At 28.9% G+C, this 25,862-nt stretch overlaps 7 protein-coding genes and 1 long non-coding RNA gene across 17 annotated transcripts; 4 read left to right on the top strand and 4 right to left on the bottom strand.

Annotated features, from left to right (window-relative positions):
- Positions 1–101: 101 nt before the first annotated feature.
- On the bottom strand, positions 102–5,851 carry LOC100867472 (DENN domain-containing protein 1B). Of its 3 annotated transcripts, XM_012483904.3 has the most exons (16): positions 5,712–5,851; positions 5,292–5,447; positions 5,039–5,176; positions 4,822–4,957; positions 4,672–4,725; positions 4,340–4,597; positions 4,155–4,256; positions 3,828–4,055; positions 3,570–3,746; positions 3,426–3,458; positions 3,057–3,111; positions 2,789–2,972; positions 2,565–2,697; positions 1,417–2,067; positions 855–1,268; positions 102–751 (listed from the first exon to the last, which is right to left on the bottom strand). In XM_012483904.3, exons 1-15 carry the CDS (start codon positions 5,726–5,728, stop codon positions 855–857), a joined length of 2,736 nt encoding a protein of 911 aa, XP_012339358.1. In that variant the 5' UTR covers positions 5,729–5,851; the 3' UTR covers positions 102–751. The 3 variants fall into 3 exon arrangements, with proteins under 3 accessions (XP_012339358.1, XP_003691891.1, XP_086761620.1); XM_003691843.4 differs by having other exon boundaries at positions 102–1,268; XM_086905494.1 differs by lacking the exon at positions 1,417–2,067.
- On the top strand, positions 1,408–2,120 carry LOC147658002 (uncharacterized). Its single transcript, XR_015291386.1, has 2 exons — positions 1,408–1,540; positions 1,998–2,120. It is a non-coding gene; the product is annotated as an uncharacterized LOC147658002 (long non-coding RNA).
- eIF3f1 (eukaryotic translation initiation factor 3 subunit f1) lies at positions 5,782–7,747 on the top strand. Its single transcript, XM_003691849.3, has 6 exons — positions 5,782–6,067; positions 6,294–6,547; positions 6,678–6,847; positions 6,924–7,106; positions 7,214–7,435; positions 7,505–7,747. Exons 2-6 carry the CDS (start codon positions 6,439–6,441, stop codon positions 7,676–7,678), a joined length of 858 nt encoding a protein of 285 aa, XP_003691897.1. The 5' UTR covers positions 5,782–6,067; positions 6,294–6,438; the 3' UTR covers positions 7,679–7,747.
- Arp10 (Actin-related protein 10) lies at positions 7,741–9,918 on the bottom strand. Of its 4 annotated transcripts, none has more exons than XM_086905496.1 (6): positions 9,725–9,918; positions 9,263–9,383; positions 9,043–9,195; positions 8,691–8,975; positions 8,328–8,607; positions 7,741–8,262 (listed from the first exon to the last, which is right to left on the bottom strand). In XM_086905496.1, the coding sequence occupies exons 2-6, from the start codon at positions 9,340–9,342 to the stop codon at positions 7,927–7,929; spliced, it is 1,134 nt and encodes a 377-aa protein (XP_086761622.1). In that variant the 5' UTR covers positions 9,343–9,383; positions 9,725–9,918; the 3' UTR covers positions 7,741–7,926. The 4 variants fall into 4 exon arrangements, with proteins under 4 accessions (XP_086761622.1, XP_086761621.1, XP_086761623.1 ...); XM_086905495.1 differs by having other exon boundaries at positions 9,560–9,728; XM_086905497.1 differs by lacking the exon at positions 9,725–9,918 and adding an exon at positions 9,505–9,718.
- A 100-nt stretch (positions 9,919–10,018) lies between these two features.
- On the bottom strand, positions 10,019–11,756 carry Rpn12 (regulatory particle non-ATPase 12). Of its 3 annotated transcripts, XM_086905501.1 has the most exons (4): positions 11,005–11,460; positions 10,775–10,847; positions 10,381–10,692; positions 10,019–10,269 (listed from the first exon to the last, which is right to left on the bottom strand). In XM_086905501.1, exons 1-4 carry the CDS (start codon positions 11,110–11,112, stop codon positions 10,073–10,075), a joined length of 690 nt encoding a protein of 229 aa, XP_086761627.1. In that variant the 5' UTR covers positions 11,113–11,460; the 3' UTR covers positions 10,019–10,072. The 3 variants fall into 3 exon arrangements, with proteins under 3 accessions (XP_086761627.1, XP_003691898.1, XP_031771105.1); XM_003691850.4 differs by having other exon boundaries at positions 10,019–10,692; positions 11,005–11,756; XM_031915245.2 differs by lacking the exon at positions 10,775–10,847 and having other exon boundaries at positions 10,019–10,692; positions 11,005–11,131.
- On the top strand, positions 11,625–14,628 carry eEF1gamma (elongation factor 1-gamma). Its single transcript, XM_012483911.3, has 8 exons — positions 11,625–11,763; positions 11,890–12,039; positions 12,285–12,348; positions 12,425–12,567; positions 12,784–13,086; positions 13,175–13,471; positions 13,580–13,732; positions 13,856–14,628. The coding sequence occupies exons 1-8, from the start codon at positions 11,752–11,754 to the stop codon at positions 14,009–14,011; spliced, it is 1,278 nt and encodes a 425-aa protein (XP_012339365.1). The 5' UTR covers positions 11,625–11,751; the 3' UTR covers positions 14,012–14,628.
- A 96-nt stretch (positions 14,629–14,724) lies between these two features.
- mRpL49 (mitochondrial ribosomal protein L49) lies at positions 14,725–16,607 on the bottom strand. Its single transcript, XM_012483922.3, has 3 exons — positions 16,006–16,607; positions 15,189–15,369; positions 14,725–15,102 (listed from the first exon to the last, which is right to left on the bottom strand). Exons 1-3 carry the CDS (start codon positions 16,108–16,110, stop codon positions 14,828–14,830), a joined length of 561 nt encoding a protein of 186 aa, XP_012339376.1. The 5' UTR covers positions 16,111–16,607; the 3' UTR covers positions 14,725–14,827.
- Positions 16,129–25,862, top strand: east (enhanced adult sensory threshold). Of its 3 annotated transcripts, XM_086905492.1 has the most exons (8): positions 16,129–16,714; positions 17,075–17,196; positions 17,536–21,765; positions 21,868–21,943; positions 22,859–23,121; positions 23,213–23,368; positions 23,497–23,810; positions 23,918–25,862. In XM_086905492.1, exons 3-8 carry the CDS (start codon positions 17,560–17,562, stop codon positions 25,488–25,490), a joined length of 6,588 nt encoding a protein of 2,195 aa, XP_086761618.1. In that variant the 5' UTR covers positions 16,129–16,714; positions 17,075–17,196; positions 17,536–17,559; the 3' UTR covers positions 25,491–25,862. The 3 variants fall into 3 exon arrangements, with proteins under 3 accessions (XP_086761618.1, XP_086761619.1, XP_086761617.1); XM_086905493.1 differs by lacking the exons at positions 16,129–16,714; positions 17,075–17,196 and having other exon boundaries at positions 17,524–21,765; positions 21,868–21,901; XM_086905491.1 differs by lacking the exons at positions 16,129–16,714; positions 17,075–17,196 and having other exon boundaries at positions 17,524–21,765.

The raw sequence follows: 25,862 nt of genomic DNA, 5'->3' as shown, positions 1-25,862 counted from the left end.
AAAGCAAATTTAGATCAGATTTAAAGGATCGATTAGCAATTTTTTAAATAAATATTTTATAAACTAAAATATATGAGGTAGAAAGCATAGATAAACATAACTTTACAAAAAATCTTTTATATTAATTTATTATAAAGCATTGCCAATTTGCGTAATTATTAATTTTAATATATTTAAAATCTAATAATGAATTAATAATTTCGTAAATTTGTTTCGATCGATTATTTCTATTATATATTGATAATAACTAATTCTGAAAAAATGCAAATTACTGATGAAAATAATTATGTCAAAAAAAATTTAATTCTAGAACAAATTATATATAATTTTGTCATATTACTATATGTAATATAGTAATATATTTACTATAATATACATATATAATGTATGTAATGTATATATATATATATTTTAAGAATTCATTGTAATACTAAATATAATAATAATATTTTTATAATTAATTTTCTTATAACTATATTTTGCATTTCAATTAAATGTATCGATTGAAACAAATTTCATTTCATTTATTATTAAATTTACAACAATTATAATTAAAGATATAATAATTTAGAAATTACACAAAATTAAATTGAAAAATATTACAAATCTTATTCTGTCAATTCTCAATACAAATGTATAAGATATTATATTTGTGCTACAAAGCCAAGTCATTCTATTTCATTTTGTTAATTGCTACGATGTTACAATTCATTTACCATTTTACTGTAAACTTCTATTCGTAACTATGTTCCTGTAGGCATTCGATAATACATTTATGAGTAACAAAAAAAAAACAGTATTAACATTATATACATATATAATTATGATATGTGAATAATAATTGAATTTATTACCTATTCAAATTTTGTCCAATTATTTTGTGATTTGATGGCAGGTGTATTCAGCGCTAAACTGAATGTACTATCGATATTAATACTGCTTTCGGATGTGTTGCATACTGTAGAATTTTTCGACGGTGAATCACCGTTACTTATACTAAATTTATTAAAATCCAAACCATATGCTTGCAATAAATCCATATCGCCGGAATTATCGGAAGATTTTTGTTGTTCATCATTATTTTTGTGCAATGGTTGAAAATAAGGATACAACGGATTACTAAGTCCTTCTCCCATCTCAGGTATATGCAGTGATTGAGTCATTTGTTTGGAATTCGTGAATTCGGATGATTTAGAAAGTAGTGGATCGAAATCTTCAGTACTTGTTGTCGAATCTAATCTAATTAAATCTGGCACTTCAGGAGAAACCTATAAATAAGAAAAATTGTATGTTAAAAATAAACATTAAATATGAAATCAAGAAAGAATAAATGAATAACATATGTTAAAATGATTATGATGATTGTGAAAAAGCAAATATAGATACACAAAATAAATAATGAATGATGATGTTTACCTTTGAATATGTAGAACAAGATGTATTATTGTATGCATGGGATGGAACGTGACAATTAACAGATAACGATGCATTTGTAGTTTGAAAGACCGGTTGCAAATAGGAAGGCATAAACACTTTACTGGTATCAAAAGGATCATTTTCTTTTAAATAGAAGTCAGAATTATAATTTGGAAAAATATTATCAGTATAAAATGTAGAATTTTTAGTTGATCTTTCAAAATTATTTTTACATTGATTTATACTTATTTTTTGGGAATACAATGAAGTATCATATTTTATAAATTCATTTTTAAGAATTTTAGATGAAAAATTATTTGATTGAATGTTATCAATACATTTTTGTGAAACAGATAAAAGCGATGATTCTTCGCTTTTTTCTTTTGATTTATTTGGTTTCGAGACCAAAGTATTGAATGAAAACATTTTATTATTCTCATTAATTTGAGAGCTTGATATATCATTGATATTTAGCAAAGAATTTGATTGATCAACTGAAGTAATGAAAACAGTGGAATATGAACTACAGGATGTAGTTTTTATGGAAGAAGTAACAGTTGGGTTTGTAATAATTGTACTAGGTGGAGGGCCGTGCCGTATATGCCCACTCCATGCAGGTCTCAAGCTGTCTAAACTGCGTACTGGTTTCAACTGAAAGTGACGCATGAAACATTCTTTGTTGAATAAAAAAGTGCTTAATACAATTCTTCATAAATATATATACTATTTAACATTAACATTACATTCTTTATTTTGCATGCATATTTAAATAATATTTCAACATTATTATTTTTAAATTATGATAAATAATTTTTGTATTTATCTAACATTTTAATGTGATATATATATATAAAATCTATATATTATATTATTTTATATTTTAAATATGTGTTAGAATATCTAGATATAATACATGCATGATATATTTCAATATACATTTATCCAAAATCATTATCATGCTATTAATGCAGAATATATATAGACATACACATTAATACACAATAAGCAACACTTTGTAATACATTCAAATTAAACAAATATTTTTTGCTGATGCTAGATATTTGACATAAAATATCTTTTTATTAAAATTTATATAAGCTCTTTATTAAAAATAAAGTTATATAGCAAATGAAAATAAATATACTCACTGTTCTATCAACGGGAGGTGTATTCGGGAATATTACGTGACGGAGTTCTTGCATCAAATCAATATTTACTCTTTCTGGCGGAAAATCAGATTCTTCTGGTGAACTAGGACTTAAAGGTGAATATTGTTTTCTGCTACAATTTTAAAATTATGTTAATATAAACTGGATTTTATAATAAATAATAAAAAATAATTTTATAAAGAAAAATCGATACGAAAACGAACCTCGAATCGGTGAAATTACTATTACGTATTCGGAGATCTTTTCTATAACTAGTAGTAGCAGTGAAACCATTTGGAGATTTTGGCGGTGATGAAAAATCAATAGGTCTTCGATCCGATGTAGGTGAACTAGGCGCTGATCTTGGTTGATGGAATCTCAAACTTGTATCACTTCTATTTGATCGTCCTAAAAATAGGAAAGAATTTTAATAAATTTCTATCTAATATATTTTTTAAAAGTTCTTTAAAAGTTTATAAAATCTTGCTTTACCTTTCCATTTTAATCCTTTATACACCGTTTTCATATCTTTTCCTTTATCTTTTACCTGCAAATATAATTTTTATATAATTTATAATAAAAATTATAAATTAAAGATGAAAAATTTAGATTTTTAAAAGAAATAATTATATAATTTTAATAATAAAATTAATTTAATAGATGAATAATATAACATTAAAGCTATTATTATTATTATTTTCATTCCAATGCTATTGTTAATATATTTTATTAACAGCTATTTTTATGTGCACACATATATAAGATAAACATATATATATAAGAAAAAAACAGAAACTTGTGATTAGTATAATTAATAACATATAATTAGAGAAATTAATTTAATTTGTACACTAAACTTACTGATTTAACTGCATATTTGACAGCTGGATTGGCCTAGAATCGAAAGCAATCAAAAACACAAAGAATAATTTGATTTCACCTATTTTAATTTAATAACTGACTTCCGAAATATTTAAAAAAGAAAAATTCATCAAATTAATGTACCTTATCTTTTACACTGCGGAAAAATGCAGAGCTTTCTTTTCGCATAGTGTAAGTCCATTCTCGATATTGCTGCATAAATTTGCTACCAGATTTAGCAGAATAACTGCAAGCTTCCATTTCAAATTCATCAGAAAAACCAAGTCCTGAATTAAGCATATTCAGTCTTTCTTCTATAAACTGAAATTATTGTAATTATTATAAATTTATACATTTTAATCAAAATATTTTTAATAATTCAAAGAAAGAATTCATTTTTACTTGTTGAAATATTTGTAATTCCAACATTTTTCGCAAAAAAGGTTGCATCGACGATGGTCTACTTTCTACAAATGCATTCTGATTAAAAGTAATGCTTTGTCCTTGTTCTAATGTTAATGCATCTCTATAGCCAGCTGTTAATTGCACCAATGCTCGTAAAAATGCCCTTGATACACCGTCTCCGAGTAAGGCGGATCTATTACGTAATGCCTTTTTCAAGTTTGTCACCTGGGACGAAAAAACTTTTTATTTTATTATTTAAGATATGTTTTGATTCTTAAGAATAACATTGTTATTCCACAAATGAAATCATAGTTTAATACGAACTACATCTTGAGGTAAAGATTCCAAATCTTGAAACGGAGAGTCTATAATATTAACATCCGCATCTAATATAACTACTTCTCCTAAATCACTTTTACGTACTCTCTACAAAGTATAATAAAGAACATTAAAAAATTAAGAAAAATAGAAATAACTTGCTTTACAATTTATTTAGATTATTCAAATACCTGAAGTGTTGGAGTAGGTACTCCAATTAAAAACGGCATTGGTGCCAATAAATAATCAATTAGAGATAATGGTAAAACTGGGATATATATATGTTGCCAAATCATAGGATAAATTAAAGCATTGCATGCTTGAACACAAGCACTCAATCTTGAAAGGCGTTTTGAAGTAAAAATAATTCGACGTTCGTACAACATAGAAGCAAATATAATCATCATATTGTGAGCATCAACTGCACTATAATATTCGGTCAAATTTCTCTAAAATCATAAAATTTTTATACATGCAATTTTTTATTTAAATTATTTTTCCAAATTAATTTTTTACTACTTACATTTTCAGGTATACTTGGTAATTGAAATTGTTTTGGACTTTGACAAACAAAATTCTGTAAAATATTAATAAAAATAAAAAAGATATAACACAAATGACACAATAACAAAATAGATGTAATATATACAAAAAATAAATATATTAAATTTACCACTTTAGAATTTGGTACAGGAATAGAGATAGAACTACCAGGAATGGGAACTGGACTTTTATATACAGTTTCAAGAAATTTCCATAATTCTTCTCCAGTACCATTACTCATTAAAGTTGCAATATTATTTAAACATCTGTTTATAAAAAATAAATTTATATATACACATAGAAAATTTTTTAAATTTGTTATATACTATAGAATAAAATAAACTAACTTGTAAAATATTTCATGCCATGGAAGTGCACTTAAAATTACTAAAGCTGTATCTGTCTTAGGATCATGTCTACAAAATCCAAAGGTCCATTTGGAATCTATACTGGTGAGCACAAATGAAAAATGCTGCACCATTACACTATAATAAATGTAATAATATAATAATATTGCATTATATTATATTTAATATATTAAAATATATTTAATTTTATAATTAATTATATCAACATAAATAAATAATTCTTGAAACTTACTTTTCAATTTCACATGGATATGCAAATTTAGGGACAGATTTAAGTATTTCTTCATCTAAAAAAGAAGTTGGATATTTTTGTAATATCCAAGGTGGTTTTTCTCCTAATGGTGCAGCTACTTCACAAAAACATTCAAAAAGATGTTGTACATTGTCCCTAAAAATATCAATATGCTATAATTGTAATTATAATATAAAATAGATTAATTCAATTTTTTAATTGAAATATATTGAATTTTAATTGAAAAACATTTCAACAATATCTTTCAGACAGATGCTATTTTCACTTATTTATGTATTACATGAAATGATTAGTGTAGTAATATAATGAAAATATATAAAAAAAAATAAAATAACATAAAATAAAATATCCATAAAATGATTTTTATTAGAAAAAGTTAAAAGTAAAAAATTTATTTACCTCAATCTGGAACCCATGATAATAGTGAAAAAAAAATAAGTACTTTATATTCTTTTGACGTCTATACGTCATTGTATGTACTACATAACAGTAATGCATTCCATTCACGTAAATTTTAATCACATTGTGTATTTCATTATCACATTTTACATTATTTTTATGAGTAATGTGCTTTTTTCCTTTTTTCTTTTCACTAAAAGCAATGATTTCCACTTATATGTAGTACAAAGTACTGTACCACCTATTATCTTTGACTAGTAAGAATAAGAGCAAGAACATCTTATACTGAAATTACGCCTATCAAATTAATACATACAATTTCCACAATCATGAATATGTCACTTACTAATTTATAAGTATGTTCTTATTTATATCATGTTATATATAAATTTTTTTTAATTAGTGTTTTATAAATAATTTCTAATAATTTATAAAATATGAAAATAAAAATTCTAAATATCCTATCTTAATTTTAAAATAAATTTTATTTTAATTAAAAATATATAATTATATATATCTTAACTTCATTTTTTTTTAATTACATAGATTTATTATAGATTTAAATAGTAATTTATTATCTAGATACTAACCATTGGTCGAATGGATAAGAAAATAACAATTGTGTATTCCTCTCTATATGAATATTATTCTAAGTTAGAAAAATAACGTGGTCAATATACATTAAAACTTCCTTTTATCATGTACGATACTTAAACGTGAAAAAGATATGGCGCTTAACCTGACTGTAAAAGTTCATCCCGTAGTTTTATTTCAAATTGTCGATGCATACGAGCGTCGAAAAGCGGAATCTCATCGTGTTATCGGTACATTGTTAGGTAATTTAAAATTTATCATGCACACAAAAGTATGATATTTATTGTAATGTAAAGTTATTGAATTATAAATTTTGACAGTACTTAAGTTTTTTACTTTATAAGAAAGTTTATTATAAATTAATATCCATAGGTACTGCTGAAAAAGGAATGGTTGAAGTTACAAACTGTTTTTGTGTTCCACACAAAGAATCTGAAAGTCAAGTAGAAGCTGATTTAACATATGGAATTGACTTATACGAACTAAATCATAGAGTTAACGCACAAGAAAATATTGTCGGATGGTGGGCAACCGGAAATGAGGTAATTAACATTTAAAAAAATTTAATTTTATTAAATTTATTCTTTAATGCGAATAAAAATGTTGAAATAATTTTAGGTTACTACTCATTCTTCTGTTATTCATGAATATTATGTTCGTGAATGCAATAATCCTGTTCATTTAACCGTTGATACAACATTAGCAAATACTACTAGAATGGGAATTAAAGCTTATGTATGTGTTCCATTAGGGGTACCTAATGGAAAACAAGGTTCTATGTTCACTCCAGTAAAAGTACAAGTACGTAATTATATACATAATAATATATTATATTTTATAAAATACTCTAAAGTATAAAATTTATCAATAAGAAGTAGAATAACTATTTTTTTTTTTTTTTTATATAGATTACATGTTATGAACCAGAAATTGTTGGATTGCAACTTTGTTCCAAAACTCAATTACCAGCACATGCTCAAATAACTGGTGTAAAAACAGGAGGAGGCATAGAACCAATGATGGATCTTTCTCAGATAGCAGAAGCTAGTGCTAAACTTTCTTCCATGTTGGAACAAGTACTTGCATATGTTGATGATGTGTTAACTGGAAAGCAACCACCAGACAATCAAGTACTTAATTAATCTTAAATTAATAAAAAATTCCTTTTTATATAATTGTTATGAATTATATTATTTTAGGTTGGTCGTGCACTTTTAGATATGGTACATTCAGTGCCTAAAATGTCAAGCGATCAGTTTGATGAGATGTTTAACAGTAATGTAAAAGATTTATTAATGGTCGTTGCATTATCACAATTGATAAAAACGCAACTTCAACTTAACGAAAAACTGACGTTACTCACAACTCTATAAATAGTATGACATAATTCCATAAATTCTGTAATACAATTTGTACGAATAATAAACATTTTAAATTTTAAATTCTTATCGTATTTATTTATTTGATAATATAAATTACAATAATATTCATAAATTTTTAAGATTAATATGAAAAATAAAAAATAGAAAATAAATAAAATTGTTCGCATTTTATATATGTCATATATATGTTCTTTTAATTACAAAAAAAAATATATAAATTTATTGAATTAGGCAATGTTTTAAGTTTCCAAAATGATTAATTCGTCTCTTTGATTATCTATCAAATTGACCCAATCTGGAACTCTATCAGATTTCAAATAATTTTCTTTTGTTAAACATCTTAATGGTAAATCTACAGTTCCAAAGATAGCACCACCTAACCATGCAGTATAATTTGGTTTGCTAGGTGCAGTATGAAACATGAATTTTTGAATTTTTAATTTTTCAGAATAAAGATCACTCCTTACAAGATTTAAAAGCTCAGATTTAAGACGACTTGCAAATCCTTTTGTCATTGTTGTGCCACCAATTAAGAGTATATTTTCTGCTAAGACTCGTCTAACATCTATTGGACACTGTAATAAAAATACATTTTCTAAAACTAGATTTTTTCATTCATCAAAATATATCAGAAATATACCTGCATAATGGCATTTAAAATCATTGTAGGTAGACTAAGATTATCATTATCCCTTTCCCATAATATTTCAAATGCTTTTTCTCTAACTTCACCAGGAATATCAATACTTTTAACTCCAGGATATTTAACAAATGGAGGAGGATTGGGAGCCTCTGTTGTTCCTAATTTAACAGATCTTTCCAATGTAGTAACAAAACATGTTCTTACTTTTATATCTTCTACCATTTTTTCTGTGACATCTACATTAGGATACAATTCTTTTAGAGATTTCATCAAATATCTATTATAAAAATGTAAAAGTTACTAAATAAATCATATTAATATAAAATTAATAAGATATATATTATAAATTAGTTAACTGACTCATGTACAACTTGGCCACCTAAAGGAAGAGCTTGCCATGCTTTTAGAATTGGTTCACCCTCAAAAATTGGAATTAATGTAGCTTCTTTATAACCAACATCCAAAACTAAAGCTGAATTGATACCCAAAGTACTAATAGTTGCTAAATGGGTAGGTAATAACATTAAGGATCCGATTTCAAAGTGCCTAAATAATACTTTAGCTAATGTATTTCTAAATTGTGTAGGAGATAATAAAGATTCCAAAACGACAATTCTCGCATCCTTTGGACTTAATACAACATGTCTGCATCAAAAGATATAATATTAATACAAAATAAAATAAAATATACGCTTAAATATATGATTTGTACCTGAAAAATAAAGCATGAAGAAATTCGACTAGTAATTGATATAAATCCTCTGTGTTTTTGTAATCGTAAATTTTTCGAAGCTCTTTAGTTTCTGGACATTTAATTTCTGTTCTTATTATACCACGTGGAGTAGGCTCGCCCGCATAACCAAATCTATTTTCAAATTACATGTCAATATATTATGATAGTAAAATTTTTTTGTAAAAATAAATACACATACTTTGTGTATGCACTACCAATATCAAATATCACCATTTGCTTATTCGAAAGAAATCGAACACCTTCGTAGCTTCGAAGCATTTTAACAGATCCTTTTTTTCTGATATCACAAAGAATATAACCTAAAAATATAAAAGTTGATGCAGTGCTTGATTAAAAATGATACAGAAATGTATGAGAAGAGATAGATATATTTCTGAGAATTATTAGCAATTTTTTCTCGATTTTATTCGTTTTCTTAACTTAGGAAAAAAAGAAAGAAAAATATTTTTTACGAATGAAATAAAAAAAAGTGTACATGTTTTATTTCATAATATATGTCTGAAGTTTCTAAAGATATATGCACATCTCTAAAACTAGAAATTTTTCAGTTTTTGTTAAATATCCAGTTTCTAAAAATTAATGGAAATAACTTCATGACAGTTGAATGGATAGAAAGTATAATGATTATTATTATACTTACATTTAATATAGTATGATCTTTTATTGAATATCAATTATATTCAGAATAAAAATAAATAAAAATGATAAAATTTATATATATATTAATATAGTATCTTCTAATTTTTAAAGAAGTTACAATATTGATAAAATATTAAAAAATATGAGTCATACCATGAAATCCCAATAAAAGAGATCATTATTTCAATTAATATAAGTATTAATATATAATTGTATCAAGAAAATAACATTATTTTTATAATATTATGTTTTAGGGAAAAAATTTTTATATAAAATTTAAGAAAAATATAAAGTATTGATTCATAATGACAAATTTTATTTATCTATAAAATACAGAAAATGCATATAGTTAAACAATCATTTCAAGCTCTCTTGCATAATCAATTGCTAACGTGGCCAAGTCTGCACTGGGAATTGGTTCTTCAGTTTTCTTTTCACTTGTTGTATTAAAATAAAAATAACCATCTTTTGCTAAATTCCAGTTTTTTTTTACTGCAAATACTTTCATATCTTCCTCTGAATTTAAATTCAGCATTCTTGAAGCATCTTGAATAGAAATCTTATCATATGCACTTTCCATACATGCTCCAATTTCATCCCGAACAGTGTTCAATAAAATATCAATGAAAAAATTATATGATGCTGCTGGTACATTACCTTTTGCTAAAAATATTTTGTTATATGAACCTTCCATTAAATATTGTTCTAAGCTTAGAGGATGTCTAATATAAACATTGGATTGTATTTGATCAGAAGGTAATAGTTCTAATTCTGTATGAAATTCAGCCACACGATTTTGAGATAATAAGAATAAAAGATTTAATCCAAGAAGATGATATTTATATGCAGATTCCATTAATCCAGATTTATAATCAAAATAATAACATTTTAATTGTGCCATATAACGTTCAAAAGAAGGTATATCTTCAGTTACTATACTCCACTGTGCACCAATTTCTAAAATATCACCTGCAATTATAAGTTTATACATATAATAATAATAATAATGTTTTAGAAAATTTTCGTTTAAAAATTATATGTTAATATTTACGAGCTATAAGCAATTCATTTTGACTTGCTGTATTATTAGATGTTGGAAGAAACATCAAATGTGTAAGACCAACCTGCAAAAAGTAATTGTTTAATAATTAATCAATATATGAAGTAGTTGATATAATGACAATCCATTTTTGACAGGCTATGAAAATAAGGTTATATGTTGTTCACAATGTCAAAAATGTTTTAAATAATAGGAAAGTGAAAATTTATTTTCTAAATCACCTTCAATTGATTGAGCAATTCGCCACATTTTTTTAAATTACATGGTGTCGCTGCCCATTCTTCTTTTAAATTTTTGTACACTGGAACAACATCTTTCAATGCTGCCATTTTTGGATTATGATCATATAATATAGGTATATGATCATATAATATAGATATACAACATTAAAAAAATAAAAGTTACATGAAACATAAAAATATAAATTACACGAAAACAAATTACATAAAATTTTTAATTATAAATAAAATATAATAACAAAAAATTTTATAAACTGAATGTACAGAATAAATTTAGGTATATAATTACTATTTTATATAATTAAAAAATCAGCATTAAATTATTAACACTTATAAAATTGTTAGAACATTTAAGAAAATATTTAATAAGCAAATTGATTATAAGTATTATTCGATATATATAAAATTGTTAATATGAAGTATAAATTTTTATTGATTAGCCAATCGAAATAATATATTTATCCATTGCATTTGATTATCATTAATTTTATATTTTATACTTTTATTGTAAAGAAATTTCTAATAATTATCAAATCAAGCTGTTAATATTTTTATTTTATTGTTAAAATTTGAACTTTATTAAAAAATTTTAAGATATTTCATGAAAGTAAAAGATGAATGCATTGTGGCTACGTCTTAAGGACATATCTATTACGTGTAGGGATTTCATGTACTTGAGAAAAACGATCTTTACCGGCCTTCAACTTCCTCTTCCCGTAACTGGATATAATGGCGTCTGGAGTAAGTTTTTCTCTTGCAATTTGAACTATTAAACATCGTCATTATGATAAATAAATAGAAACATAAATATTAGCAGAAATGAAATTTAATATAGAAATCAACTAATGGAGCCTCGATTTATTTCAGACACTTTACACGTATCCGGAAAACTTCAGAGCTTACAAAGTGCTTATTGCAGCTCAGTATTCCGGTGCTCAAATTAAGATTGCAGATGATTTCGTTTTTGGAGAAACAAATAAAACTGAAGCATTTTTAAAGAAATTCCCATTAGGCAAGGTAGAATTATTTCTAATTTTTTTTATTTTCGTTCTTTATCTATGTTATGTCTTTCTTAAAGAACCAGCTGGTATATTTTTTATGGAAAAAAACAAGTAATTTGTATTAAATTGAGAAAAGAATAGAGTATAAATTTTCATATCCTTTTTTTATATGAATAATTGAATTATTTTCTTTATTTTTTTTTTGTTTTTAATTGTCTTTTAAAAGTTTAAAATAATACATCATTTTTTTTTTATGTTTAGGTACCAGCATTTGAAACATGTGATGGAAAGTATATCACAGAAAGCAATGCAATTGCTTATTATGGTAAGAATCGTGATTATATGATATTTAAATAATTGAAGTTGTATAATGTATAATAAAAATTTTTTATTTTTTATAGTGGCTAATGATCAATTAAAAGGCAAAACTGATCTTGAACGTGCAGAAATCATTCAATGGTTTGGTTTTGCAGATTCTGAAATTCTTCCAGCTAGTTGTGCATGGGTGTTCCCATTGCTCGGAATTATGCCATATAATAAACAGGTACAAATAAAATTATTTTTATAAATTCTCCTTTAAAAGGCAAAAATAATTTAATATTCTAATCATTTTTGTAACTCAAGGAGATATATAAATATTAGCACATTTATTAAAATACATATTATTTTTATATATGTATTAAATAACATGCATACAAATATAAGTTTTCATATAGTTTATGAAATCAAAAATAAATCATTTTATGATTTAAAATTATAGAATGTAGAGCATGCTAAAGATGATGTAAAAAAAGCATTGACTGCCCTCAATTCTCATTTACTTACACGTACTTACTTGGTTGGAGAACGATTGACATTAGCAGATATTAGTGTAGCCATGACATTACTTCATTTATATCAATATATTCTGGAACCAAATTTACGTAAACCATATCAAAATGTAAATCGATGGTTTCAAACAGTCATTTATCAACCTGAGTCAATGGCTGTAATTGGTGCCTTTAAATTGGCTGAGAAAACTCTTGAATATGATCCAAAAAAATTTGCAGAAACTCAAGGAAAAGTGAGTATTTTTTTTTTCTTTTTATTTTAAAATAAAAATATTTTCAAAAAGTGTTATTTGATATTATAATGAATTATAACATTTATAGTCTTCAAAGAAAGAGAAAAAAGAAAAAGAATCTAAAAAAGAATCAAAGGAAATAAAGGAATCTAAAAAGGAAACCATTGAAGATTTAGATCCAGCAGATGCTGCTTTAGCTGCTGAACCTAAAACTACAAATCCTTTTGATACATTACCTAAAGGTAATTTCGATCTTGATGATTTTAAAAGATTTTATTCTAATGAAGATGAGGTGAAGTCCATACCTTATTTTTGGCAAAAATTCGATCCGGAACATTATAGTATTTGGCTTGGAGAATATAAATATAACAATGAACTAACAAAGGTAATATAAAAATGTTTAAATAAGAATAATATAACATTATATATCTATCATGTCTGAATATAAATATAAGTTCATGTTATTTATACATATTTTATGTATTTTTCATAGGTTTTTATGTCTTGCAACCTTATAAGTGGAATGTATCAACGATTAGATAAGATGCGAAAAGGTGCATTTGCCAGTGCTTGTCTGTTTGGTACAGATAATGACAGTAGCATCAGTGGTATTTGGGTTTGGCGAGGACAAGAGCTTGCTTTCACGGTTAGTTCTTTTAATTTTTTTTAATATCTGTTATATTATATTATATATATATATTTTTTTTTAAATATTTATTATACTTTAATAATTTAAATAAATAACAATAGTATTTTTTTTTTTAAACAGTTATGCCCAGATTGGCAGGTAGATTATGAATCATACAGTTGGACTAAATTAGATCCAGCTAAAGAAGAAACAAAACAATTGGTTCAACAATACTTTAGCTGGACCGGAACCGATAAAGAAGGACGTAAATTTAATCAGGGAAAAATTTTCAAGTAAAAATTTGCCATATGCTTATTATTAAACAGAACACTTCGTTCACATGAAATAAACGTAAAAAACTGATAAAATATTATCAAATTTTACATGCAAACCCTTAGAATCCTGTACTGAAATAGGGTGATTTTCAAAAAAGAACAATGTTCCTTCCCATAGATTTCTACTGTCTAACTTGATGCTTTTATTGTTTAAGTTTATGTCGCGTTTAAAATATTATTCTAAAATTAGTTTTAATGCACGTTTTCCAGTATTTGGATTTATTTTAGTATAATATGAACATTGCTAATTTTTAATGAAATATTGATAAATGACATAATATTTACTTTAGCATATATATTCGTAGAAATTTTTCTTTGATATAGTTGCGTTAAATTATTTAATTTATAAATTGTTTTAATATGTATATCATAAACAAAAATAATTTATTAGAATTAAGAAGTTATCTTATTCATTTGTTATTGTTTAATAAAAAAGCATATAGCATGATTTTTGATAGAAACAGAAAATTATAAATACATTTAGCACTTAAGTATGCTGCTACACGTACTATAATTCATCTTCCATATACTAATTTGTGTGAACTATAGTTTTAAATATAATGCATATTTTTACAAAAATGAAGTTGTTGATTTTTCAATTACTATGATAAATTTCTACATTTCACACACATTATATGAGTATTTATATAACAACAAATATTCTGAATCAAAAAATATAATTATTTTCATTATTTATTTTCGAGTTTTAATAAATAATTATAATAAAATGTTCTCTTTATATTTACAAAAAGTATTACATTATAAGATTTTATATTATCTAAAATCCTTTTTCATTCATCCATACTTTAATGAGATTTACATAATCTCCTCTGAATTGAATTTCACCAGATAGTTCATTAGTACGAACACCAACAGGTTTTTTTACATTTTTTTCTAAATATTCCTTTAATTCAGTTTCTAATATCCAGATATTTCCATGAATTTTTCGAACAGTAGTTATTCTTCGTAACCCTCGATGAAAAATTTCAAGATAGACAGGTTGCATATAGTTTTTTGTACGTTGTATATAATAAGGATATTCTTGTGGTTTAGCTATTAAATAATATTGAAAAATTATAAATTTTATTATAAATGTTAAATTGTGAATATATGAATAAACATGAAATAAAGTAACTTACAAACTGGTGGTTTCCATCCGGATGGATATTCTTTATTTTCTAAGGAAGGTATAGGTATAGATTTTGATTTAAATAAACGTTCTACATATTCCCATTCTTGAGGATCTTTTGTTACTTCATAATCCGTAAATTTGGAAGATTCAGTATATTGAGGTGAAGTTTTATACTTTCCCCATCTTTTCTATACATAATGTAAAAATATATTAAAAATATAAGAATTCTTAAATAAAATTCGAATTAAAATTAAAATATATAATATTTATTAAAGAAAGTCAATTTTTTTAATAATTTATAATTTTTTAAATTTAATAATTTACTTATTGCCGTTGTATTTGGGTTATATAAATATTTGTAGGTTATTGTATAAAATTAAATAAATATGAATTTTTCTTTTTTCAAGAAAATTTAAATATAAAATTTTAATAAATACATTTAAATTTTTTCTATAATTATTATTAGACTATCATGACGAATATCAATTTTATTTTTATTTTTTCAACTTTAACAATTATTCAAAAATTTTTTTTTTATACATCTATCAATCTAACGTATTTCTACCAATTGCTAATAATTGATGAAACATTTTATAAATTCAAAAATACGTTCATTTATACACGAATATTTAACACGAAAAAAATAAATAAATTTTTCAAAAAACCAAAATTAAATAAAAATTAAAGACGTGAATACCTCGGATGATTTCGCTAGCGTGGCCCTTCGTTACTTTATCTTAAAATTAATCATTATAGAAATGTATAAAAACTTTTTGTCGCTCATTATAAGATTATGAAAAATAAAATACATTGATGTAAAATACCTGCGTAATAATCGGTATATCTCTATTCAATGAAATATATTCGTCACAAGAACAAAGAATTATATTTGAAAGTTTCGAACGTGTGAAACACCGAAGGGCAGCCATTTTGACTTCAGTAAATAAGGGTCGGTGGCCGCCATTGGTGCGCACGGGCGCGTCTTCCTTTTCGTTCTCGTGCCAGATCGAGTTTTTCCTTGTGACGCGCCTCTATTTGTAACGTTTTTCGTTTTGAAGAGAAACTTCACTACACTCGTTTACGATCCCAATCGACGAACGTGTCATTAAGTGACGCTGATAACGTAAAATTCGACAAATAACGCGGGGTTAGTTATTGCAAATATTGTATAGAGAGATTTCGAAGTGCCGCGTTGTTCCAAATTTCGCTAGAAGATAATCGGGATAAAATTGAGCTTTCTCAGGCTATTTTTTGTCTCGTCAGTAAGTACAAGTTTCTCGTGAAGTAAACATATCATAGATAACGGTTCGTGTAAAGCGACAGGGGTTGAATTAGTTAAAATAACGCGATGAATTAGTGCGAACGGACTATGGACCTGGGAGAGGTCGTGTGTTCTACCGTCAGGTGGCGGTAGCCTCAAAACAGTGGGACATCGTACAGACACCCTGCAACGGGACTGTGTTTTTCACAGAATTGTTTTCCGCGTTTTCCCGCAAAAATTACGTTCTCTGACGGTGATTTTTTGTCTCAGAGGTAAGTACAATCGATGAATCGAGTATTGAAATCATAAATTGTTTCAATAACCTTAAGCTAAGTATATAGAAAACTTTGGAAATCTCGAATCGAGTCCGACCTTTTGTTTATTCGTGGCGATTTTTTCGCGATGATTTCTTGCATGATTTTCGATAGTTCTTGCTTGCTTAAGCCCCGATTTTCATCTTAGGAAGTTAATGTGTGACACGTTCTTTCCTTCGAAATTAAATTTTACACGATTGAAAATGTGATTGCCGAGATATCGCGATAAATATTTCAAAGTGATTTCTTGACCGAAAAGAGGCGCTCCGTGTATCCGTGTAAATGCAAAGTTTGTCACGTAATTTTTCTGACCGCCAGGGCCGCATCTATCAACCCCACTATCCGGCCGGCCGCTCACCTACTCACACCTAAGACGAATTATGTAGTTTTTCCATTTGGTATACAGTCAATTTGTTCCTGTCTCGTTTAAAAGAGGAAAGGTATATTTTCTTCATTTATAATTTAATGGTTTTATATAATATGTATATTTTTCGAAAAACTTGGGAGTTATCTCTTAATGATGATATTTAACATTTGAAATATTTTTCCACATATATATTGAGAATAAATATATTATAATCTTTCAGAATATAATACGCGATGAATGATAAATTTAATTTGTTTCTTCACTTTTTAAAAGTATTAATTTTAATATATAATATTATTAATTTGTAATATATTTAAAAATTGTCAAATTAATTTAAATGCTATAACGGTAATAATAATTATCATTTAATCAATAAGCAGCTTGCAATTTCACGTTATAAATGAAATTGCAGGAGCCCAATGTGGGTGGAAGTGAGATGGCATCCAGGGAAAAGAAACCCTTAGTGCCTTCAAAAGCAAAACAGAAGGCGAATAATGATTGTAGCTTGCCATCAAACGAAATTAAAAGTAGAAAAGGCAAGTCCTTGTCAAATCTGAAACAACAGCAACTTGCACGAGATATATTGGAGGCTGTAGCAACTGGTAGTCAACTTCCTCCAAAATTAGAGGCAAGCCTACCGCGTAAAAAGGTTCTTAGGAATCTGAAGCATAAGCAAAAGTTAAAAGTAGCAAAAGCAAATTTAATTAAATCAAAGGTTACAAGGAAAGTAGCCAATAGAAATTTGTGTAGAATACCTTCTGACATTAAAAGGAGCGTGAGGGCTAAAAGAATCAAATTATCCGAAGAGAATAGTAGCAAGGCATCATCTAACAAAAGTTTAGAGCATCAAATAAACGAAACAGAAGGTGAAAGTATAGGAGCAGAAGGTAATAGAAGTGCCAAGAATAATCTCAGGACTAAAAAGACCAAGTTTATATTAAAAAATATCGGAGAAGTGGAAAGTGAGGATATTTTAGATAGAGATTCAGATTCAGTTAGCGCTGGTTGCAGTACCAAGAGTAGTCCAAAGCTTAATAGGAAGGGCAGAAGCTTGGAAAGTTTAGATTCTTTGCCTAGAGGTGTTAAATCAACAAAATTTTCAGGATTTAAAAGGAATAGTATCAAAGAGAAAGATACTTTAATAAAGTCAGAAGTTGATATTAAATATTCAAAAGGGAGGAAGGCTACTAGAGATATAGATTGTAGTAACACAAGAGTTTCAAAGTCCCTTTTGGACGGCAAAAGTTCTATAGATCTTACCATTGACGAAGTGATAGCTTCAATGTTGAGCGATACAGAAATAGACAATCAACAGGGAATAACAGAAAAAATAGAAGGAAAATTAACAAGAAGTAAGAAGATGTTGGTAGAGGAGAGTATAGTTTCAGATATTGAGATAAAAAAAGAGCCAGACAGCGAAGACATTAAAATTATTTCCGATGGGGAGAATTTTGAGACAGAATCCATTCAAAATGCAATTCATTTGAGGAAAAGGTCGAATGCAAACACCATCAATCAAAGAAGTTTAAGGAATGGTAAGCTAAGGCAGTCGGATTCCGTGATTTCCGATTTAGAGCTTAAAAAGCGTCGACGATTAAATTCGGATGATCCGATTAGTTCAGAAGTTTCTGCGGACAATAATCTTGCGGATAATAATATCGATTCTGAATCTAGTTTTTCTGAATCTAGCGGCAATGATTCTCAAACAATTGTAATACCAGTTAAAGATGAATTGTGCATGAAACAAGAAGCGTTGAAAAATTTTGAGGACAATTCCCAAATTGGATCAGAAATGGAGAATAATAACAACAGCGATAGAGGGGACAGGGCTAGCGAGATCGGACCCACCCTTCGCTCGAAGACCAAGGCGAAAAGTACCGAGGTCGAGGTGACAAAAAATGACAATATAAAAATTGAATATACGAGAATAATACCCAAGAATATGGAGGTGCAAGAAGAATTGAAAAAGATGGGAAATTTAGACCAGGTTAGAAAAGATAATATTTTGGCGAAACTGTCTGACAAGTCTAAGGGCCGAAGAAGTAGTTTAAACATAGATATGAAGAAGACGGTTAATTCGTTTTATAATACGGACAAATCGGACGGTAATCCCAAGTCCCAGATAGATCAAATGATAGAAAATATCAAGCTTACCATCGCCAAATCTATCGAGAGTAAAATCTTTGGCCCGGAAAAGGGCCTTGGATTGAACAAAAATTTCGAGATACCAAAAATTGAAGAGATAATTGCACCGTTGAGCGCCGAGTCCCAAAAATTAGGGCTGGACGAAAATACGGACGAGGATAAGTCTGCCGCGACAAAGAATGAGATGAAATCGGATAATTCGGATAATTCAATACCAAAAGTGGCCGATACTGCCAAAGAAATTGAGAAACTAGTCATGGGTGATATTGAATTAGCTGAAACTCATTCTCAAAACGTGCAAGAAAGCGAGTCTTCTGATGCTGATGCGAATAGCAACACTCACAACGTTTCTGAAGTGGTCAATATCATAGAGAACGAGGACGGTAGTTGCAAAATTGTGGTGCAAGAGGGGGAGCCGAACGAAACGTCCAATTTAATGGAGGAGATTGATAAGAGCACCGAGGTGGATGATCAGATAAAAGTTTCAGACGATGGGAAGAAAGTTACGTCTATTAGAAAATCATCAAGGATAATAGACAAAGCTGCTCCCGAGAGCAATGACGCTGTTAAAAAATTAGGAAAAGCGATGAACAAAGTAGCTCACAAGCCCGAGAACAGTGAAGATTCTTTACAGGAGTCTGATAAATCTATTTCTAAGGAGCCTATTTTTTCGAGCAAGGAGTCGTTTAAAAACGAATCGGCGGAGAGCAAAACAACTGCCCCTGAATTTCCAGTTGATTCCAGCGCGGTGGCCGAATCGAAGCAAGAGGAAATTAAAACGGAAGATACGACAAAGGTGGATAAGACGGTCGAAGATGGAGCCAAGATTTCCACGAATACGGGATCCGATGACGTGGAAACTTTAGAGAGAATTTCGAAAGAAGTGGAAAGAATGGTAGCAGAGGATGATGAGTCTGGGCATCGGTCGCAAATCAGCGCAGATGAGCCGCAAAACGATCAAGAATCTGCAACGATTAAAACTGCGACAGAGTCTTCTTCTTCTTCTTCTTCTTCTTCTTCTTCGTTGTCTGATGAGTTAGCTGATGTAGCAACGGATACCGAGAATCGAGAAACAAATGCTAGCAGTGAATTGGAAAATAAGGATGAGCGAGACAAATGCGAGAAGGTGGTAGAAAAAGGTGCCAAAGAAGTTGAAAAAAAAGAGGAAACCGTGCCGGAAATTGTTAAAAAGAGTAGAAATGATTGTGAGCTTAATTTCGATTCCACGTCGAATTCTAAATGTAACTCTGTTTCCAACGGTAATCTTCTTCAAGAAGATTTGAAAAAAGACTCGAACGAGAATGAAAAGGAAGATAAACTTAAACAAGAAAACGACAGCAATAACGACTCGATACAATTGTGCGACAACGGTAACGAAATTTATAACAATTTGGAGAGTGATATAACGTTGACAAAAGAGGATAAAAAAACATCGGATGATGCTGTGGAAGAACAAAAATCTATCAAAGATGATACTAAGAAACGGGTATTACGAGCGCGCGATAAAACGAAAGGAAAGTTTGAAAAGGGACAAGGGTCGTGCAAGGAAAAAGAAACCGTTACGAAAGTGAAAATGGAAGAAGAAGAAAAGGCACAAAACTCTAGCAGAGAGGAAGAGGATTCGAAGGATTTGGAGGAAAAAGTTCAAGAATCGATGACGGAGGACACGGACGATACTCAAAATAGCGGTGAAATAGACACGAATGACGTGGAACCTCAGGCTCGTACGAAACGCGGCAGAGAGGCAAAGAAACGTAAGGAGGATCAATTAAATATGTTGAAGAATAAACGAGCAAAACGTGAGATTCGGAGATGCGATCAGCAAAATAAAGAGGAGACTCTTTTGGACAACGAGGTAGCGAAGATTAACGAGAACAATCGATCGTTTTTAAACAAATATGAGAATGGTGGAGTGGAATGCGCGACAAATTTCAGAGGTTTCTCCGAAGGTGGAAGAGATAGCTTGGAGAAGCATGAGGAAACCGCGGACAATGTTAGAAGTAAATCGGAGAATGATTTGATTATGGCGAAAGAAAACGGTAGGAAAACGTGCGAGAACAGATTGTCGAGAAATTTGTCTGAGAACCACGTGACTAAAGAGGTGGAAAATATAGACATACTGGATGTCGATTGTAAACCTATAAAAACGCCAGAAACGTCGCAGAAAGACTCTGACGAGACGTCCACTTCTGGCGAATCTTCGAGCAGTGTCAATATTACTCCAAAGATTTTGGAGACGCCTGAGGATAAGGCGAAGAAAGAGTCAATTTTGAGATTACTTGGTTTGGAATCCCTGGAAAAGGCTGCTGAGAGGTTGAATCATCAAAAGGCGAAGAAAGGACAATCCACGGGTACCTTAAAAACCGTGATTCGTGTCCAGAAAGAAAGGGAGAAGGACAAAAGACGATCGAGATCGCCACTAAAAATGGTACTGAAACAGGGTCGGGGAGATGGTGAAGGAGACTCGCCAGAAAATTTCTACACTATTCAAAAGGAGGTGAGTTTAAAAAAAATTATATATTTATAATTTGTAATTATACGTTAAATATAATGAAACTTTATTATATTTATTTATCGTTTTGCTCTTTGTTTTTTCCAGTTAGGAACCAGTGGTTGGGGAGATAGCAGCTCTGGTGCGAACCGAAAGTTCTCTACTAACCACAGACACTCTTGCGGTAATCCTGGTTGCGGGAATAACTACATTCTTAATCATTCCTTGTCCTTCTGCTTTGTTGAAATATATTTGTTCTTGGTTCATATACAAATTCTATCATTTTAGAAATTATTATGAAAAGAATCGCTTGATATTTATTTTTAATGGATTGGTCTTTATTTATACTGTGATATTATAATTCTATCAATTGCCAATTCTATATAGTAGTAGTACTTCACTAATTCAGTCAGATCTGCAAAACTTTATCTAGATCTAGGTAATACTTTCAAGAATTATTATCTTTCAAATAATAATTTATTTTCCTATTTTTCTTGAGAGAGAAATATCAAAAGTATTGAGTGTAAACGTAAAATAGGGAAAAAGTTTCTTTATATTAAATATTATTTTTACTAATTACTTTATACTTACTAAATCATTTTTATGTATGATTTTTCAATTCTTATTAAAAAAAAAAACATAAATAATTTAATTATAGTATATTTATAAATTAAAAAATATATATTCGTTGCTAACTAATGCGATTTTCTTATATTATTATCATCATATTGCATCAAAATAATCTCAGAAATTAATAAGAATTACACTATAAATAAATAGTTACGGAGACAAAGTGCGATAGTTAGCGAGACACTAATATATTACATTTAATATTCAATAATTTAATTTTCGAATTTCCTAAAAAAAAAATCCCGCAAACTGTACTCGTAATAACTATACAATTTTCCATAACAAGCATGTTATTTTATGCTACCGCTTTGAACATCAATTACATTTACCCTCTAACCTTCCAATTTATTTTTTAATTAAATTTTACTTCATTTTATCGAGATAGCATTAAAATTTATTAAAACATCAATTTTTTTTTTTTTTTAGACTTTGTAATAATTATAGATAATTTATTGTTTTCTCACAACAGACGAAGATAATGAAGATACAGCACCAAAGGATCGTCAGTCTCTTGTTATTCCAGAAAAATCCTCTTCTTTTTCCATTCATCCAGGACGCTTGTGTGCGGACGTATGTTGTTATTGCTTTGGGAAATTCGGTTCTTTAGATACACCGATGCATCTTGCTCAAATGAAATCTGATGAAAGACGCAAAAAGATTTTAAACATAGAAAGACATTTAACTAAGGATTCTTGTTTATGCGATGCTTGTTACCGCCACGTGGATAGAAAGGTTGGAGAAAATTTTCAATATTATATACTTGTTTTAAAATAATAAATATTTTATTAATTTTATTATTATTAAAATTTTCCTAATATATCAGGCGAACACAAGTCCAACAAATATGCAAACAAAGCCGCAAAAACAACACCGACAACTCATGGTATCCAAGTGTTCGGCCCGTGATTGTAGAGATGCTGCACGACATCATGTCAAACGTCGATGGTTGCTCAAGATAAAAGCTGGCCTGCAAAAACAGGTAACTTTATATAGGATGATGCGAAAATAATTTAAAAATTCAATACTTTTTTCAATATTGTACACCATAAGATCTTGCATTATTACTTTTAATATGAATAGTTGATGTGACAATAAAAATAATTTTAGGTGGACATTGATTGGGAATCAAGTCAACATACATCCATGTCATTCTGCGTCAGTCATTATTCGAAAATCGAAAGATTCTTGACTTGTGCATTGTGTAAACGCCGATTAGCGAGAAATCATACTCACCAATTGGCGAATGCGGAAACTGACGAGTTGAATCAGTTGCTTGGACAACAGGGGATCCCTGTTATATTGTCGGCCGGTACTTTTGTTTGTAAATTGTGCCGTTACTTTACACAATTACAACTGAAATACAAAGACGTGGAAAACATGAACACGAATCATAAATCATTCTTCAAGAATTATCGAAAAAGGTATAGTTTCTTTAGTTATATTAAAAGATCTATTTTTTGTATTAATATTTTTTTTATTTATTATTCTTTTTATATATATATATATATATATATATATATATATATAGAATTCTACATTATCACGATATTGAAGTTCTGGAAAATGAAGATGAAGATTCGTCTCAGAATCAGTCGAAAGACAAAGATAAAGACAAAAGGAAGAAAGCTAAGTGTAGTACTCAAACTAAGACCACAACGTTTAAATCTCCAGATGGTACGATGAATTCCAGTTTTGAAAAGTCTATCTCAGAACCTAATAAAAACGAGGGAATTAATTCTGAGATTGACAACGAAAATCGTACCGTGAAAGGGAACTTGAGCGATGAAACTGTCGTGACGGATGTGCAGTTCCTCGGTATCGAGAACACTGTAGAGAAATTGAAAAAGCGTAAATTACTCGACACGAATCCATATACAACGTCAGATACAACGATATCTTGTGATAATCCAAACGAAGTTGTTGAAATTCTCGCGATGGACAAAGAAGTGACGTTAACCAGATTGCCAAAGAGACCAAGGACGAATAATGATATCACTCCGGTTGTACAGAGACTTGGTGCTAATCCCTCCATTAGTGTGCGCACCCTTTTCCCTGGCGAAGAAGAAATGAATCTTCATGCCAATATAGAGTTCACAAATGTACGAGAAATAACACCTCAGGGTTGGGAGAAATGTGCTACCATGATACAATATGATAGAGATACGAAACTCCTTTGGCAAGAATTGCAAAGACCATATGGAAATCAAAGCTCGTTTCTCAGGCATTTGATACTTTTAGAAAAATATTATAGATCCGGTGATTTAATTTTAGCTCCAAATGCATCACGGAATGCAATTAATTACTCGACTTCCGTACAGAATCGATTGATATCGTACGAAGGTCCAGAAAAGATGGATGAACCAATAATGGAGCCAATCGCCTCGGAATATCACAATTCTCGTCGATTGAGTGGTGGTTATGTACTCGAAAGAGATAAACCTTCTTTACCAACCATAAGCACTCCCAAACAATTATCGTCCAGCAATACTGCACAATCGATAAAGAGTAGTCCTCCACGGATCCTGAAATTGAATCCTGGAGTGTCTATAATTAAAAAACCACCTCCTAATCTCCAACGGTTAAATCTTCCATCTACTAGCACTACCACCGCGAATGGTAATATGAAACGAAAGGACAGTCAAAAATTACCAACGTCTGCCGGTGGTAAAATATTCCAATTAAGCGAACCTGATTTTAAACGACTGCAAAATCTAAAAAAACAAAAGCAGCAAATGATCACGGAAAAACAATTAACTAACTCAAATGGCGGCATAAATAACTCGAATTCCTCGCAAAATTTAAAATCAGCCACGCAGTATCAAAAAGCACAAATTGCTGCGCAAACGCAATTTCAAAAGCACCTAAGAATGCAGCAGGAGATGCTAAATAGACAAAGCAGGAGCGACTTCGAGCCGTTGATTTGCGACGTGCGTGCACTGGCAAATGAGAACAGTCCGACGCAAAATCTATTGCATAACCTAAATCTGCCGAAATCAATACAGGTGACAACTAAAACGTCCAATCAGATTCCGATATTGCCAAAAATTCCGAAGTCACTAACAGTGATACCGCAAACTGTCACCAGACCAGCCGAGAAATGAAACAAGTGGACAAATGAGGATGAACAGTAAGTAAATAATATATCGATTAATTCTTTCTTACGAAAGTGTATAGAAGAGTGAAATTCATTATCCGATACTGGATAAAAGGAAAAGGTGTTTTGTGAAAGAAAAGGATTTATCAATAAGGTTATTTCATAACGAATAACCGAAGAGAATTATTGATCGAATTATTATATTTTAATACCAATCATGGTGGATAGAGAAACATATCGAAAATGTTTCGTGAAGATTAATTAACGCTCATTTTGAGTAGCGACAATATCTGCCTTATATAAAAAAACAAGTGTGAACAGAATGTTTTTGCACTGCTCAAAAAAAAAAATAAATAAATAAAAAATAAAATAAAATAAA

Source organism: Apis florea, unplaced genomic scaffold, assembly GCF_048593485.1.
Source record: "Apis florea isolate Af1SG1 unplaced genomic scaffold, ASM4859348v1 contig_2411_pilon, whole genome shotgun sequence".
Lineage (NCBI taxonomy): Eukaryota > Metazoa > Arthropoda > Insecta > Hymenoptera > Apidae > Apis > Apis florea.
The sequence above is the reverse complement of the archived record's forward strand: the minus strand, read 5'-3'. Positions and strand labels throughout refer to the sequence as shown.